We start from the raw sequence: 15,074 nt of genomic DNA on the forward strand, positions 1-15,074 counted from the left end.
GGCATAGTTCCCAGAAGAACAGAGCTCTAGTTTGCTTATTAGTTATACATGACTTGAACATAAACATTCAGATGCACGAAATGGTAAAAGGTGGAAATGACAACCATTAATCATTACGTAATCATACAGAGAGGCTGATTCATTATTTCAAACTGAACAGCGTTCGGCTCGCTCTTGGAAATGAATAACCCTATCGACTATCTCAATTGAACGTCTCATTCACAAAACGTATCCATTTTCGAACTCCAAGAACTACAGTTAGGTTGGTATGGCTTTTAACCAAATTGGACTGTGGGAGAAACCGCTCATTTCGTTCTACCTTTCAGAACAACCATGACAAGCATCCGTCTAGCGAGTAACTACAAGCAGGGCTATTCCAGCCAGACTGTCGCAACTCAACAAACGCGCACAGCCGAGTCGGAGGCTGCATTTCTACTGCCATACATAAAAAAAACAGACTCCATCCTGGATGTCGGCTGCGGTCCTGGTACCATCACCACGGGATTCGTCAAATACGCCTGCGAAGGAAAGACGGTCGGTATCGATATTTCGGCTGAGGTCTTGGACAAGGCCAAGGCAGTGGCCGATGGTTGCGGCATGTCTAGAGAAGGGCCAGGCGCCATCATTTTCGAAAAAGGCAATGTCCTGGAAGGGCTCGCCTACCCGGACCATACGTTCGACATTGTATTCTGCGCTCATACCCTTGGGTATATGCCGCCACCAGACATGCCTGTTACGGCGCTTACCGAGATGCGACGGGTGCTGAAACCCGGAGGAATCTTGGCCACACGCGATACTGTCGAACAGCACTTTTACCCGCGCAGTGTGGACCTTGACCGTCTCTGGGTAGCGAATTTCCGCCGAGCGGTGCTCAGAGGGAACGCTGCAACGGACCTGTCACCTCCTGCTATGCCAGCTTTGTTCCGCCGTGCGGATTTTGATACGGACGGCGGCAAGGTTCGTATCGGCACAGGAAGCACCGTCTTCTCGGGAGCAGACACTCGACAGTGGCTAGCCAAGCGTGCCGAGAGCCAGTTACAGCCTGGTGATCCCTTACACCAGAGCTGGCTGGAAGCTGGCATCACCAAAGACGAGATACACGAGACGTTGAATGCCTCAAGGAACTGGGCTGCGATGGAGGATGCTTGGTATGCGGCATTGCAGTGCGAGATGCTCGCATGGAAGTAGCTTCATGAATGCCGTTTCTCAGTCAACGAAGAACATGTGATGATAAGCTTGGGTATAATGGAAGATGTATTGAGTCCTGGTCATAGGGCATGGTTCGAGTCAAAACATTTTCGAGGCTTGGATCCGCTGGCTCTATGAAAATGACGATACGACGTTGAGCTAGTGGATGCCCTTTCAAAAGCCATCCAGCCAAGAAAGACCGTCCGGCAAATATTAATCTTGCCATGTTGTTACGACCCGACACATATGCCATCCTACACACCACTCATTACGGCATAGAGTCGCCACATTGGTACGGTCATCCTTGTTTACTTCTTGCTGTCTGTTGTGGTATCAATAGCGGAACAGTTGTGTTTGTTTATTGATACCAATACATAGATATATAAAAGTACTCGTAGCATGTTTGATCCTCTTCGAGGATCAACTATTATATGTTATACAATAGGCCTTACCACTACATTCATACTTACATCTAAAGTACAACCGTCCGGCTCTCACACGAGTACCACTACCACTTACAGCTCCGCCTGTAAGCCAGTAACCACCGTCCACCTGTACCAGGTCGTAACAGATACACAGAATGGTAAAAGGCGGAAATGACTATTTATCATTACGGAATCATGCAGGGAGGATGATTCATTATTACGAACTGAACTATAAGTGCATGGCACTTCACGGTGCCACATGGGAAAACGTGGAAAGTCCGTCAACATAGAATAGATAATTGTAGATAGAATAGTTTCTCTTTGATGCTTCATTTCTTGTGCACCACCAGTGCTAGTTTTGCTGCATTGCACCTTAAGCCTTTCTACGACAACCTCAAGTAATAGAACTCTTAATTACAGTGAGGCACTTAAGCCTACAATTATGCATGAATACACACCCAGTTGCTTGTATTTTCATGAAACAATTTTGTATTCTCTTTGCCATTTACTTTACAACCATCTTTCCGCATATTGACAACGCATTTATCATTTCTTCATTACAAAGATACAATCTATTCCACTTTATTATCATCACCTGCAAGCTAAACTCCCAACTATTGACAATCTGCGGTAACAGGCTCTCTTGCCTAGAGGCCTATATTTGCCATCCATCCGTCATGACAGCCTCCAACATGCCATCTATCCGGCCATTGCCCTTGCAACATCTTTTGGAAACCTATACGACATCACATCCCTTGCGCTCGCCGTCTCCCTTGCCACCCTCGTCTAGGGTGGACCCAGAACTCGAACAGCGACTTCCTCCTGCAAGTTCTGCTAGTCCTCTGTTGTGGACACTCCCCACATGGTGGCTCTTTATCCGTTTTGTCTTTACTAAAGGCATTCATGTCTTTGTGGCTTTGCTCTGCCACTTTTTCCTTGGCCCAAAACGAGCTAGCTGGGGATACCGGATGACATTCATGACTTCATTTATGCGCAACATTGCCGACCACTCTAGTTTAGCGGATATCGTCTTGATCAGGCGGTTCATTGCTCTACATTTCCTCGTGCCCCTTCCGGAGGACGCGGTAATTACTCCTATAACTTTTACAGTGCCCCGAAGAAAAGACGCTGAAGTCGCTAGAGGATTCATGAGACAGTGGGATTTAGCGGAAAGCGGAACAAGAGAGCTTTCGGGGGAATGGGTAGTTGGTACAGGTGTTTGGAAACGGCTCAAAGCTGAGAGAAGGGCAAGACAAAGAAGACAAGCATCATCGGAGAGCAACTCGCATCGGCCACGGAGACTGGAAAATGGGAGTAGAGACTTAGCGGTTGACGTTGAATCTAGACCAGTCAAGAAGACTAAAACTACGCGGGAAAAAGTCATTTACTACATTCATGGAGGAGCATACTACGTTGGCAATGCAGCCACGCATAGACTAATCACTATCTCTGTGAGCAAGTCCTGCAACGCTCGAGTTTTCGGTGAGTACAGCGAGATGAGTATGGTTGTATACTGAGTGTGTAAAGCCATTACGTATCGCTTGGCTCCAGAAAATGTTTTCCCGCTACCGTTACATGATGTACTGCATGGGTATCTACGGCTATTGTCTCCTCCGCTATCGATATCCCCAGAAAACATAGTAATAGCAGGAGATTCAGCTGGTGGTGGACTAAGTTTGGCTCTTTGTATGTATCTTCGAGATGAAGGATACAAACTTCCTGCGGGTTTGGTGTTGATGAGCCCCTGGGTGGATTTAACGATGAGTTGTGGAAGTTGGGATGAAAATTCTGATTCGGATGTTGTTCCTTTTCCAGAGGCTGATGGTCAGTCGCCATAATTGGGTTTTCGAACCGCGCTTATGTCTATGTGTAGATCATCTCAATCCTGTTTATTGCTATCTCGGTCCTAAAGGCATAAAAACTTATTTAACTCATCCATACGCCTCGCCTCTTTTTGGCGATTTTCATGGCCTTCCTCCTATTCTTATCCAATCCGGTGATTCAGAGGTTCTTCGGGACGAAAACACTCTTTTGGCCCACAAAGCTACTCTTGCAGGCGTTGAGGTTACACACGAACTATACGAAGATATGATACACGTCTTTCAGATGTTTTCCTTCCTGCCTGCAACGAATACGGCAATCAACAACGTTGGCCGTTGGGTGAGACATACTTTGCCAAAGCTTGAAAAGGCACGGCGAGAAGCTGGAAGGGAACAGGGAGATGTAGGAAGATTGGGTTTGGATGTGGCGAATAATATGGAGAAAGAAATGGATCAAGGGGGACCTAGACTGGTTTATGGGGATGGTCAAGAGATGAATGTACCGGCCGGAAGGACTGAAGTATTGCCGCAAGAACTCGATGCGGCTAGAGATGGATTGAGACGCAATATGGCCAAAGTGGCAAACTTGAATTCACCACATAATATCGCAACAGAGAACTATCAAAAGCATCAATCAACAGCCAGTTCTCCATCCGATTCTAGCTCAGGTTCACCAACTCCCACAAACAGCAGACTATCATCGCCGCAGTCACCCAATGTACCTTTCCCATCGCAATCACGTACCCCTACACGTCAGCCTGCTCCCTTCATCGACTCAGATAGCCATCTGCGTACACTTCCTCGGCTCAGGAGAACTCAGACGTCAAGTTCCACTCCATTTAATCTATCATTACCTTCCGCCACGCAGACATCTTCCACCCACCGGCGGCATCCAACCGCCACTTCAATATATGTTACACCTTCAGCTGTATCGAGTATATCTAGTCCTGTTTCGCCAAGTTCTTCTATACGTAGAAGATTTCGCTCAGGTACACTTTCCTTCCAGCCTCACCCCACAACTCGTACAAGAAGCAAGAGTCATTCAGATATTTTCAACCTGGTGGAGGGATACGTAGAAGGCGGAGCAGCAAACGAGACAACAGTATATGCGCCTGGTGGAGAAATCAGAAGTGTTGGTGTTTTAGGACAGGATGACGAAGATGGAGAGAACGGGTTTTGAAACTTATATCTAACTGGAAACTGGGTTGTCCACATATCATGGAGTGAAGGTTTTACTGCTCTTGAAGCATCTTGTCATGTATTACTAGAATCGTGATTCTCAGGTGCATACTGCTGCGAAGCGTTTATGCTATCATATAACTCAGCAGTATGCATTGGGTATATCAAGAGCAATAGTGCTCTGCTATAAAAGGAATCTACGTACCTCGTCATGCCAACTCCTGATAGAGAAGTCAAGCAGTATAAGGCTTTGGTATCTCAAGTTTGCTACAAAACAACTAGATCCAACCTTTGTGCCCATGGAGGTTCAGAATCCTTATCTTAACTCAAAGCATCAGGATATCTCTCTAATATCTACAAGACTGGTCGCGCCAGCAACAGCAACGATAGCTCTTCGCTTCTCTATAGTTCGATGTACGACATATAAACGAAAATGAAAGAGGAAACCTGTCTCGGGAGAAGACAAACTAAGCCAATTTAGTGTAACAAATAATAGGTAATGTGGACAAGGGCCCTAAAGTATTCTTCTTCATTCTGATTGACGAGTGACTAGAAAAGCCTATATCGTGAAATGGTAATAATGGGTTAAGAAAAACTTTGGAAAAAACTATGATTCAGGTCAGGTGTTGTTGTTGTGAATCATCTGTCCCAATAGAGAGCACTCACAATTTCAGCAAGCTTTGAGAGCTAAAGATATTCAAATGGTATAGGTTTCAGATGAGTACACTACATTGATTTAGCAAAGCTTCTTCGTCTCCTTCATTCATACTCGAAAAGCCTCTTATAGGCTCAACTTTTCCAACTGCCTTTTCTACCCTAGCAATAGCCTATTCCACTACATACAAGATTCAATAAATTTCTTTACTTTCCATATTTATACATTGAGAAAAACTTGCAAGGTTGAGGCATCACATCAAGAGATTTTCGCTCTCTGGCTCAAACATGAGATGATCCTTCAGTAAACCAGAATCAAGAGATTGATAGTAACCTAGTGGCCTTGTACAACCTGAGAACTAAATCAAATAGATGATCAGCGCATTCGCTGGTAATAAAGTTCTTTCAGTTAGTTCATGCAGAGTGAGCAACGTCAGCGCTCTTGATGCCGTAGTATCTGTGGCCAAGGCTTTTGCGAAGAGTCTAAACTGTTGCGAAGGAGATACCAGCAATTTAGGAGACAAAGAAAGAGAGTAATGGAATCAATTTGACACGTTGATTTGAAAGCGAATGTGGTGTCTAGCGTTTAACAGTCATATTATTGGAGTATCCTCAATAGATCATGTCGCAGGGTTGGATTGATTGGACAGTTGATATCACAATCAGGAATTTAAAATGAAAAATGGTACCAATGTAGGCTGCAAAGACAGTATAGCACTGTACAAAACCGGATATGAGTTGCATGGGCCTGATCTCATCCAATTGCGCTCTACGTCCTTGAGCCATCACATGTTCCGCGCTCACTGAGAAGGCTGTTGTAGGAGTGACAATCTCCCAGCCAACTCCACTTGGCTTCGGACCAAGCTCGACAAGTACTCAACCGTCAATGTGTCTTGTAAACCATCTTTGACCCCACCTTCATCTTCGCTACCGGCAGACGACCATCTCCCAAGACCTTCTAGAAGGTAACGCCCGACCTCAGGATTGGGCTGGGTGGAACCGTTATTAACAGAAGAGACGTAGATAAGGGCTTGATTGATAAGAGCAGAGAGGTGTTCAAGAGAAGTGGAGAGGGTCGGGAGAGGAGGAAGGGCAGGTGATGGTGTGGGTTGCGTAGCGAGAAGATCCACTGAGCATTGATGAGCAAAATCTTCAGAGAATGCTAATATACTCACTAGCAGCTCGTTCAGAGTCGGCATACTTGATGGAAACGGGCACAGGAATGAAAACTGAGCATTCGGACTTGTTGGTCAAACCCAAAGGCGCAGAGACCCATCCCTTGATTCCCAAGCCCTTCCCGTCCTTTTCAATTTCGGTATCAACCGTCAGGTGAACAGCGGAGAAAGGGCTAGTCTCAAGGGAGAAATAATCTTGTATGATGGCAGAATTGGAGTTTATGGTGGCTTGACTGGCGTACCAGCCGATAATAATTTCTTTGGTCCCGTTTTTCGAAAGAAAATTAAGCATTTCCTGCTGAAAGGGCCTGTCCACCGAAATTTGCTGTCCTTCTTCAGTATGGGGGACAGCAAAACACGATCGGATCTCAACCTCGTGGCCATTATCTGATCGAATACCCATGAGAGCGCCAATGACACGTGATGCTTTTAATTCTGAAGAACGCCGAGAATGGTGTGTAAGGATAGATGCAATAACAGAGGGATGAACATTGACTTTAATTGGGGGTCGGCTGAGCAAGATAAGTCAGAAAAAGATAAGGTAGCCAAAAGATGATACACACTGGGAAGCGCCGGCATGGGGCAAGGCGAGGTGTAAAGCTGTTGACGATGTGTCAGGCGCCATTTTTGATTTTTGAATTGCGTAAAACAGTTCATTAAAGACAGAAATAAAAAGTTGTAAGAGATAGTGAATAACTTTGGTGAGGCTGATTTGATCCCACTTTTACTTCCGTCCGTAATCAGGCTCAAATACCATTTGAGCTTCACTGTTGGAATCAAAGATTGAATAATTTCAATTTGCCGTTATAAAACGATGGGCGAGATTTCCGTAGAAGCGCTCAATGTACAAGAGGTGTGTAAAGCCTACGGGTACACTGCTGACGATGTAGTCACGCTTCCACGGTGAAGGCGCAGACCTTTCCCTGCTTCACTGGTTGCGCCAGGCAGAACAAGCCATAGAGACACTGGAGGAAAGCCAATTATCCTCCCATATACAACCTATACACAGCTTTTTCCTCAATTTGATACTACCAACACCAAACCACTCTCTCCCAAAGCCAGGGAGACCCATACGGCAGCTCGTTGCGCGATGTCTGGTCAAGTTGCATCATAGAGTAGAATCTAGGTCACTGTTTGACTTTGTGCAGGCGCTGGTCAAGGCCGTTAGCGATATAGGATCAAAAAGTATGAGCCCGAGAGAAAACTTGAGCAGAGTAGCAAGCTGGTATTGCATTGGTGAAGTTATGAGAGAACATGGAAAGAATGTTAGTCTGTGCATTTTAAGATAGCGCTGATGTCGCTAGATGATGTCGTTCATGGCCGAAATATGTACATTGTCGCAAAAAGTGCTGAGAAATACAAACTTTGTAAGTCGAACGTTGTTTGTCAGTTGATGCTCACGACAGAGCAGTCAGCCATTCTGCGCACCCATGCCCTCGTTGCCTTCTCGAAGTCCCTTCAATCTGCTGGGAAAGCGCTTCCAGATGCCCTTACAAAAGACCTGCTTAAATCTTTACGCTATGGCCTTCAAGACAAGGCGCTCCCTGTTCAGCGTGCTGCAGCAGAAACATTCATTTCTCTCCACCTCTACACTCCTGTACTTCAACTACAAGCGACTTTGGACATGATTGCTCCCTTGGCCTTCAAGAGTCTTGAAGCAGCAGATCATCTTACTCGCAGAGCTTTGAGCAAGATGCTGGCGCATTTCTTGGCCGCCACCCAATCTCCTGGCAGTGGCATAACACTACCAGAACCGGGAAAGAAAAATAGTAAAGATACTGAGGAGCAATCAAGCGAGCCCACTGTTATCACGTCTGCTCCAGAAGATCGCGGTTCCAAGACCCTTCTCACTATGCAAGATATGCTGAAATATATCTCGATTCCATACAATCGCCCTCAAACACCTCGAAGACTTCGCAATGCCATCATCGACGTATATGCTACTTTATTTACGGTATTGGGCCCCGACTATGTGGAAACGAGATACGCAGAGATAGTAAAGCATATTATGGAAGAAATTGTATCAAGGCAGCGAGGGTTAGCGACAAGCTATGAAACATTGACAACAAGAGAGGTTGCCAGAATATTGCTGAGGGATGTAATTGGAGTGAGATTATTGTCCGAGTCAGGCCAAATAACAGCCATACGGGAAATGACAGCCTTTTTGAAGGGTTGGCAGCCAACATTATTGCCTGGTCAACCCAAAATTGACAAGAATGTACTCATCATAGCACTCTGCGAGGTTGCCGGATTGCTTGAGCAAGTAGGAAACGCACCAGCGCAGATTATCGAGCTTCTTGTCGAGCCGCTCGTCCGACTTCTCTCGCACGAATCATATGCTGTATATCTATTCGCCTCTTATTGTCTTCGCCGCTTTGCAACTATGAATCCTTCACAACTCTCTCGCCTTCTGACCATTCTCATTGCCGATGTTGACAGGGATCTTTCGCTTCTCGCATCCCCTACAGCCCCTAAAGAGCTCCCCAATCGTCTAATCGGAAAGTCTTTCGGTCTTTCTGCATTGATCGCTTCAAGCGCTGAAAGACCTTTGTACGTGTCTCACGATGTACCAACCAGAGTGTTCGACATGGCTGTCTCGTTGCTCAAAGTCGTTGGGGATCATGACATTTTACAGGCTAATACAGAAGTTCAGGTAGCTTGGAATCTTGTTGCTGGTCTCATGAGCCTCGGACCAGGCTTTGTTAAACTCCATCTCCCTCAATTGCTTGTTTTGTGGAGAAATGCTTTACCCAAGCCAACTAGCAAAGATACAAATGTCGGAGAACGTGGAGAAGCAGAGTGGAACTTCCTCTTGCTCGTTCGGGAAAGTGCACTGTCTGCTGTACTCAACTTTCTTACTCACAACCAATCCCTAATCAATATTGATGTAGCCCGCCGACTAGCCACGCTGTTAACCAATACTCTCAACTTTATAAACGGGTTTGCCTCGGCCTATTCTGAGACTTTGAAGGATCAAGCAAACCTGTCCCATTCATCGACCTTGTTCACTCAAGAACAATCATTAGTTGACAGGGAAGCAAATTTAAGGCGAAGAGTTTTACAATGTTTTGCTGCTCTAGGACCAGGTACCGCAACAGAGTCTACACATCCTGCTTTGTTGCAAACCGCCATTACTACCTTCGCTGATCCAGAAAGCTACTCTGGTTCTGGCACGCAAGCCGCAATTGCTGCCCAATCGGGTAGTTTCGCCGGAATATGGTACGCAGTCGATGGCTATGCTTTTGGAATGAGCAGCTTGGTGAATGCAAAAGATGAGTATGGCAAACAAGACGGAGAAGAAGAGTTAAACCGAGATCGCGTGGAAGTTAAACTTGAGTCGCAGCTTATCACTCCCATCTTGGGTTCTCTGGAGTACGATTTCTTATCGCTTTTTGGGGTATCTCTATTTTCCACATCAACATTGCCACCGCCAGCGCAAACAGGCCTGATTGATGCTGGTCTTCTCCTCTTTTCGATCCTTTACCCACATCAGTCATTCGAAGGTCAAGTACAGTGTCTTGCTACTCTTCAATCCCATCTCAAATCTTCAAAATTGGAGAAAAATCCCGGCAGAAAACAGGCCGTGTTGGTCAACGTGGTAACAGCAATAGAAAAAAGTTTGTTGTCTATTGATAAAGAGGGTGGACGGAGCAGGAAAGTTGTAGGAAGCGGGCAGGTCTGTGAGATGATAAAATCCCTATTACAGGTAAATCATTTTAGACAATCATTGGAAAGACCGCTAAACCGATACAGGATGCAATTTTCGATCCTTGGCCAAGCATTCGAAGCACTTCGGCTAAAGCACTCGGTTTACTCTCCTCTTTTGCTTCACCAACTCAATTCTCCTCGCAAGTCCAATGGTTAGTGGATCAAGTTGTTGAAAATAGATCTCCAGATGTCCGTGCCGGTTGCGCGCTTACCTTCGGCACAATCTACGCTCATGTAGGCAGTCTTGCCGGTGGGCCTATCTTAAAAACTGCTGTCAATATTCTCATGAGCCTTGCTGCGGACCCTCATCCTATAGTTCACTATCATGCGATGGACGCGCTGGCCAGAGTGGTCGACGCGGCAAATCTAACATATGAGCCATTTGTGTTTTCAACTTTGGGAATGTTAGCCAACGTTTATCTTCTAGAAACTCATGAACCAGAAGGGGGTTCTTTGGGGAGTGTAAACCTTCGAGGTGACTTGCCAGCCTACCAGGTAGTCTGTAGAGTATTACATGCCCTTATTGGAGTATTAGGCCCAGAGTTGCAAGAGCCTGGGAAAGCGAGAAGCCTAGTGTTTCTTTTGGTGAATGAATTTGGAGAAGAGACGAATGAAGGGCTGGCAGTGGAAGCTATCAAATGTGTTCAACAATTTTTAATGTTTGCTCCGACGGCTATCGATACGCCTAAACTCGTCACCACTTTCCGAACTCACCTCGCTTCTCCTCGTCGACCGCTCAAAGTTGCCTCCATTACCGCCTTGTATCAGATAGTTCAGCGCGATCCTCTTCTCATTTCCAAGATTGGCGGGAACCAACTCGTGGAAGATCTGTTTGGACTTTTGGACGACGATCCAAGTATTGAAGGTGTGCGACAGGTGATTACGAGTTGGCTGAAAGGCACGGCAGGGATTATGCCATCAGGCTGGATTGACCTTTGTCAGAGAGTCATGACTCGAACTGCAGCTCAAAAGGCGGTCACGAAAGCGTCGCAACAGCAAATATTACAAATCTCCTCGGGCCCAGCATTCGTTGATGATGAAGGAGAATCACTTGGTGCTGCAAATTCTGTCTTAGGCTCAAATACACTCTCCTCCCGTTGGCGCACTCAATTGTTCGCCTTGCAGTGTTTGCACGACATTGTCCAATCCGTCTCCCAGAGTAACCGTCCTGAACATTTTGACCCCATACTCGCACACAAGATGGGTACTAATCACAAGCACATGCTCTGGTCTAGGGTAGCAGACTTGATCAAAATGGCTTTTTCGGCGAGTGCGGCAGGGGTAATGGAAGTGAGGCTGGCAGGGTTGATTGTGCTGAGGGATGTGATAGAGATGTTTTCAGCTGCTCGGGATCTGGATTTTGAGTCAGCCCTATTACTAGAACAACATCAGGCTCCTATTGCTGCTGCACTCACGCCGTCTTTTGGTTCAGACTCTTCGCCGGAAGTACTCTCGTTGGCTGTCCAAGTTTGTGCAGTTTTTGTTGGTAGTGGTGTCATCAAGGAGGTGCCGAGGATGGGGAGAATCTTGAAACTTTTGACGACTTCTTTGGAGCAATGCAAAGGAGGAAAAATGGTGTCCCTTGGTGATGTGGAGGATTTGTCACCAACTGCATCTGTTATGCTCAAAATTTCTGTTCTCACTGCATGGGCTGAGTTGCAAGTCTCCTCCATACGTCAACCATACCTTACCGAAGTTATCAAACCATATCGGTGGCTGTTGGCACCGTTTTGGATTGGCGCTCTGAGAGATTACGCCCAGTTAAGGGCAGATCCAGAGATGGGGGCTCTAGGTGGACAAATAGATAGTATGGCGGGACTTGGTAGGGAGGTTTTATTGCCAGTAAGAGTGATACAATCACACTTAAGTTGAAGACGCTTACATTTTTCTAGTATTATGAGCAAGCTGTGCCTAAGTTGTTACATGCTACAGCGTTATCGCTTGCCATTGATGACCCCTTCGCATTTGGAGCAATGCATGGACAGCGGTTTGATTCTTCCACGGCAGCAACTTCCCTTCCTTCCATTGAGCCTGAGCCTTGCGCCAATTTTTACATTATCTACGGTTTGGCTTTTGAATCGCTTTTGAAAACTCTTGGTGATGTTTCTACTACACATCTTGCATGCGCATGTCTTGAGGCCATCCAGGTCCTCGTCAAGCCTATCTTGAGCGGTACAACTATATTTGAAGGACAGTTTTACGACGAGCTTTGCACTGTCTGTTACAGAATCGCCATGAGCGAGCCAGCTCTCGTCAAAGGCAAAGTTTTAGAAGCCATATCAAGCTTTGTGACAAGCAGAAAAAGAGTAAATGCGATCAGTACCGCCCAGATAAAGAGGACACTAGCTTTTGTATCATTCACTTTGCGGCAGTTGATACCATGCAAAGACACTCGAGTTTCATGGCATCATGTTGATACCACCCAAGACAAGATCAATCTTTTGCGCATATCATTCAAGACGTTTGCTCAAATCTTGGAATGCTTAGAAAGAACTGAAAGAGCTGATCTTTATGCTGTGGGTTTGCACCTTTTCAGTGGGCTTTTGGAAAGTGAGTCGCCTGTCGATCTTGTGAGTGGATGCTTGGGAAGTCTCAAAACCCTTGTGGAAGGGTTGGTTGCTTCGCAAGTTCCTGCAATGGAGAATGGAGAGAAGGTTGTCCATGGAATTGTATCAGCCTGCTTAACAAATATTGATGATATGAGGTGTGTCGGATGGTTATGAGTTTCAATCATTAGCTGAATGGTTTAGAACTCGGGTCAATACGGTTTCTAATACTAAAATCAAAAACAACCTTTTGGCCATCACGTTGGTTTTAACAACGCTACCCACAAGTATCAAGATCAGCAAGAACCTTGCGGAAACTGCCGGCTATACAATCGGACAGTATTTGGGTGCTTCCACAGAGCGTGCAGAGGTGTGTAATTCCGGCTGGTTCGCGTATTATTCCGCCTTCCTAAACTGATGCCATGCGTAAGATTGGTCTTACTGCTGTTCACTGCGCATCGACTATCTTCACTTCTTCTCTCCGCCTTTTACCATCACCTTTAGGACCCAATTCTCCACCAATCTTTTCCCCAATTCTCCAAGTGGTTACTTTACATCTTTTTTCCCCTATGATATCATTTATCTCTGACTGTATTGTCTCACATGCCACCGATCCTACTTCCGCTCCACCCTTGGAGAATATACGGGAAATTGTTAAAAGTTTAGTATCTTGGGGAACTGGATTACCTGAAACGTACAAATCAAGGGGATATGGTGTGTTATTGCCAACTCTATGTCTTTTGCTTGATCCACCAGGATCAAAGCGTAGTGGTGAGCTGCCTTCTCAGTTGCACGGAGTTGCCATTGGTGTCCTTCTTGGTCTTGCCCAATCAGGACCGACCGCATTCAAAGAAGCAACATCCGCCATGAAGGAGGGCGAGAGAGATGAGCTGGAAAAAGCTATAAGGGATGCAGTTGGCGCAAAAACTCAAGCCACAACAGGAACTGCTACGAGGGAACGAAAGGGTATAGAGTTGAGAAGTTTTGAATAAAGCAATTAGTATATTTAACGATGCCAAGTTTATCACGATACAACAAGAATATGGGAGATGGTCGGTAGTCAGATGTATGTCGAGATAGACATTATTACAAGGCTTGCTTGATACGACAAGACTCGCCTGCTCCAAAGTAGTTGTTTGTTTCCTGCCAACTTTTCAACATAATATGTATCAGTATCTGACAGACGACCAGCATATCAAAAGCAATCTGCTGATAGAGATGATTTACTCTAAAATTAAACTTCTCTCTAGTCGGATTATCAAAGCTCGACACAAAGAGTTTTTGGCAAAACATCTACCCTACGATGCTGGTGGACCTCCCATTCAAGACTTCAGTTGTGTTGCCAAACCTATACACTCACTGCTTGATAAGCCTTGGGCTCCTCTGTTCACGAATGGATTCGGTCTTAGAGCTTTGGACTTGTGGCGTTTGGACGAGATTGACTTGGCTGAGGAATGTTTGACTGGAATAGACAAAGACAACTATCCAGATTGACTCCTTAAGGAGCTATGAACAACAAGCCCTTCCTTATATCTTGGATTCTACAGCAGCCATTCAACCATCCAACCTTCTCAAAACACACTATATCAACTCCCCTTACCTTTCCCTGTCTATGATCCTGATAGCAATCTGGTTTGGCTCTTTGCGTAGGCTAGCTTGCCAAAAGAGATTCGTGATTTGGAGCATCTTGACACTGTTGCAGCTGCCAAATTGCGAGTGATAGTAAGTACCGATTTCTTCTCACTCAAAGGCTTGATGGATGATATTCATGGAAGATATATTCATGGTGGACACAGGATGAACGTAGTAAAATTGAAAGGGACAGGGGATGGCAATATACGAGTCCATTGTGAGGATAATAGACAAGTATTTTGTGTTTTTGATGTCAAGTGTACCATACATGGTGAGCACAAGCACTGGCTGACAATCATGACGACAGGGTATTACTTACCTCACATCGCGTCAGTAACCCAGCTTAGTCTCTCAAACTCAATTCCAGATACTGATCCATACCATTTCGTCAGATGCAACCAGACTGGGGATTTGCAAATTTACAAACTTCTCAGTTCTGGTGCCAACAGAAGCCTAGGGTATATTGTTGCGCCAAGTATATTAGAGTGATACACATTCGACGAATGCCTACGGGGCAGCATCCTAGGGCCCTATTATGTGATAGATACTGCCTCCACCGAATAATTGGTTGTTGTCTCAGTTCTAGGTCCAACTAGACATCGAGTGAAAGCATCTTGTTTGATTGTCCAATAGCAGTCATAGGGATAAGATTATGCATGTAAATGACGTACAAAGAGATAGTGATGGAATCACATAAACCCCAGATTGACTTCAAGACACTCGCCTAGAGGACAAACCGTGCTCGAC

The 15,074-nt window shown here is 45.6% G+C and overlaps 4 protein-coding genes across 4 annotated transcripts; 3 read left to right on the forward strand and 1 right to left on the reverse strand.

Moving 5' to 3' along the window:
* Positions 1-333: 333 nt before the first annotated feature.
* L203_104038 (uncharacterized protein) lies at positions 334-1,188 on the forward strand (the record flags this gene model as incomplete). The annotated part of the gene is made up of 1 exon (XM_066213427.1): positions 334-1,188. The coding sequence occupies one exon, from the start codon at positions 334-336 to the stop codon at positions 1,186-1,188; it is 855 nt and encodes a 284-aa protein (XP_066069524.1).
* A 1,102-nt stretch (positions 1,189-2,290) lies between these two features.
* L203_104039 (uncharacterized protein) lies at positions 2,291-4,613 on the forward strand (the record flags this gene model as incomplete). Its single annotated transcript, XM_066213428.1, has 3 exons — positions 2,291-3,095; positions 3,141-3,437; positions 3,487-4,613. The coding sequence occupies 3 exons, from the start codon at positions 2,291-2,293 to the stop codon at positions 4,611-4,613; spliced, it is 2,229 nt and encodes a 742-aa protein (XP_066069525.1).
* A 1,453-nt stretch (positions 4,614-6,066) lies between these two features.
* L203_104040 (eukaryotic translation initiation factor 3 subunit F) lies at positions 6,067-7,066 on the reverse strand (the record flags this gene model as incomplete). The annotated part of the gene is made up of 3 exons (XM_066213429.1): positions 6,067-6,395; positions 6,442-6,953; positions 7,005-7,066. The coding sequence occupies 3 exons, from the start codon at positions 7,064-7,066 to the stop codon at positions 6,067-6,069; spliced, it is 903 nt and encodes a 300-aa protein (XP_066069526.1).
* Positions 7,067-7,255: 189 nt separating this feature from the next.
* Positions 7,256-13,687, forward strand: L203_104041 (uncharacterized protein; the record flags this gene model as incomplete). Its single annotated transcript, XM_066213430.1, has 7 exons — positions 7,256-7,294; positions 7,746-7,808; positions 7,853-10,147; positions 10,195-11,991; positions 12,042-12,853; positions 12,900-13,065; positions 13,127-13,687. 7 exons carry the CDS (start codon positions 7,256-7,258, stop codon positions 13,685-13,687), a joined length of 5,733 nt encoding a protein of 1,910 aa, XP_066069527.1.
* Between the last annotated feature and the right edge of the window lie 1,387 nt (positions 13,688-15,074).

This window comes from Cryptococcus depauperatus, chromosome 4 (assembly GCF_001720195.1).
Source record: "Cryptococcus depauperatus CBS 7841 chromosome 4, complete sequence".
Classification (NCBI taxonomy): Eukaryota; Fungi; Basidiomycota; class Tremellomycetes; order Tremellales; family Cryptococcaceae; genus Cryptococcus; species Cryptococcus depauperatus.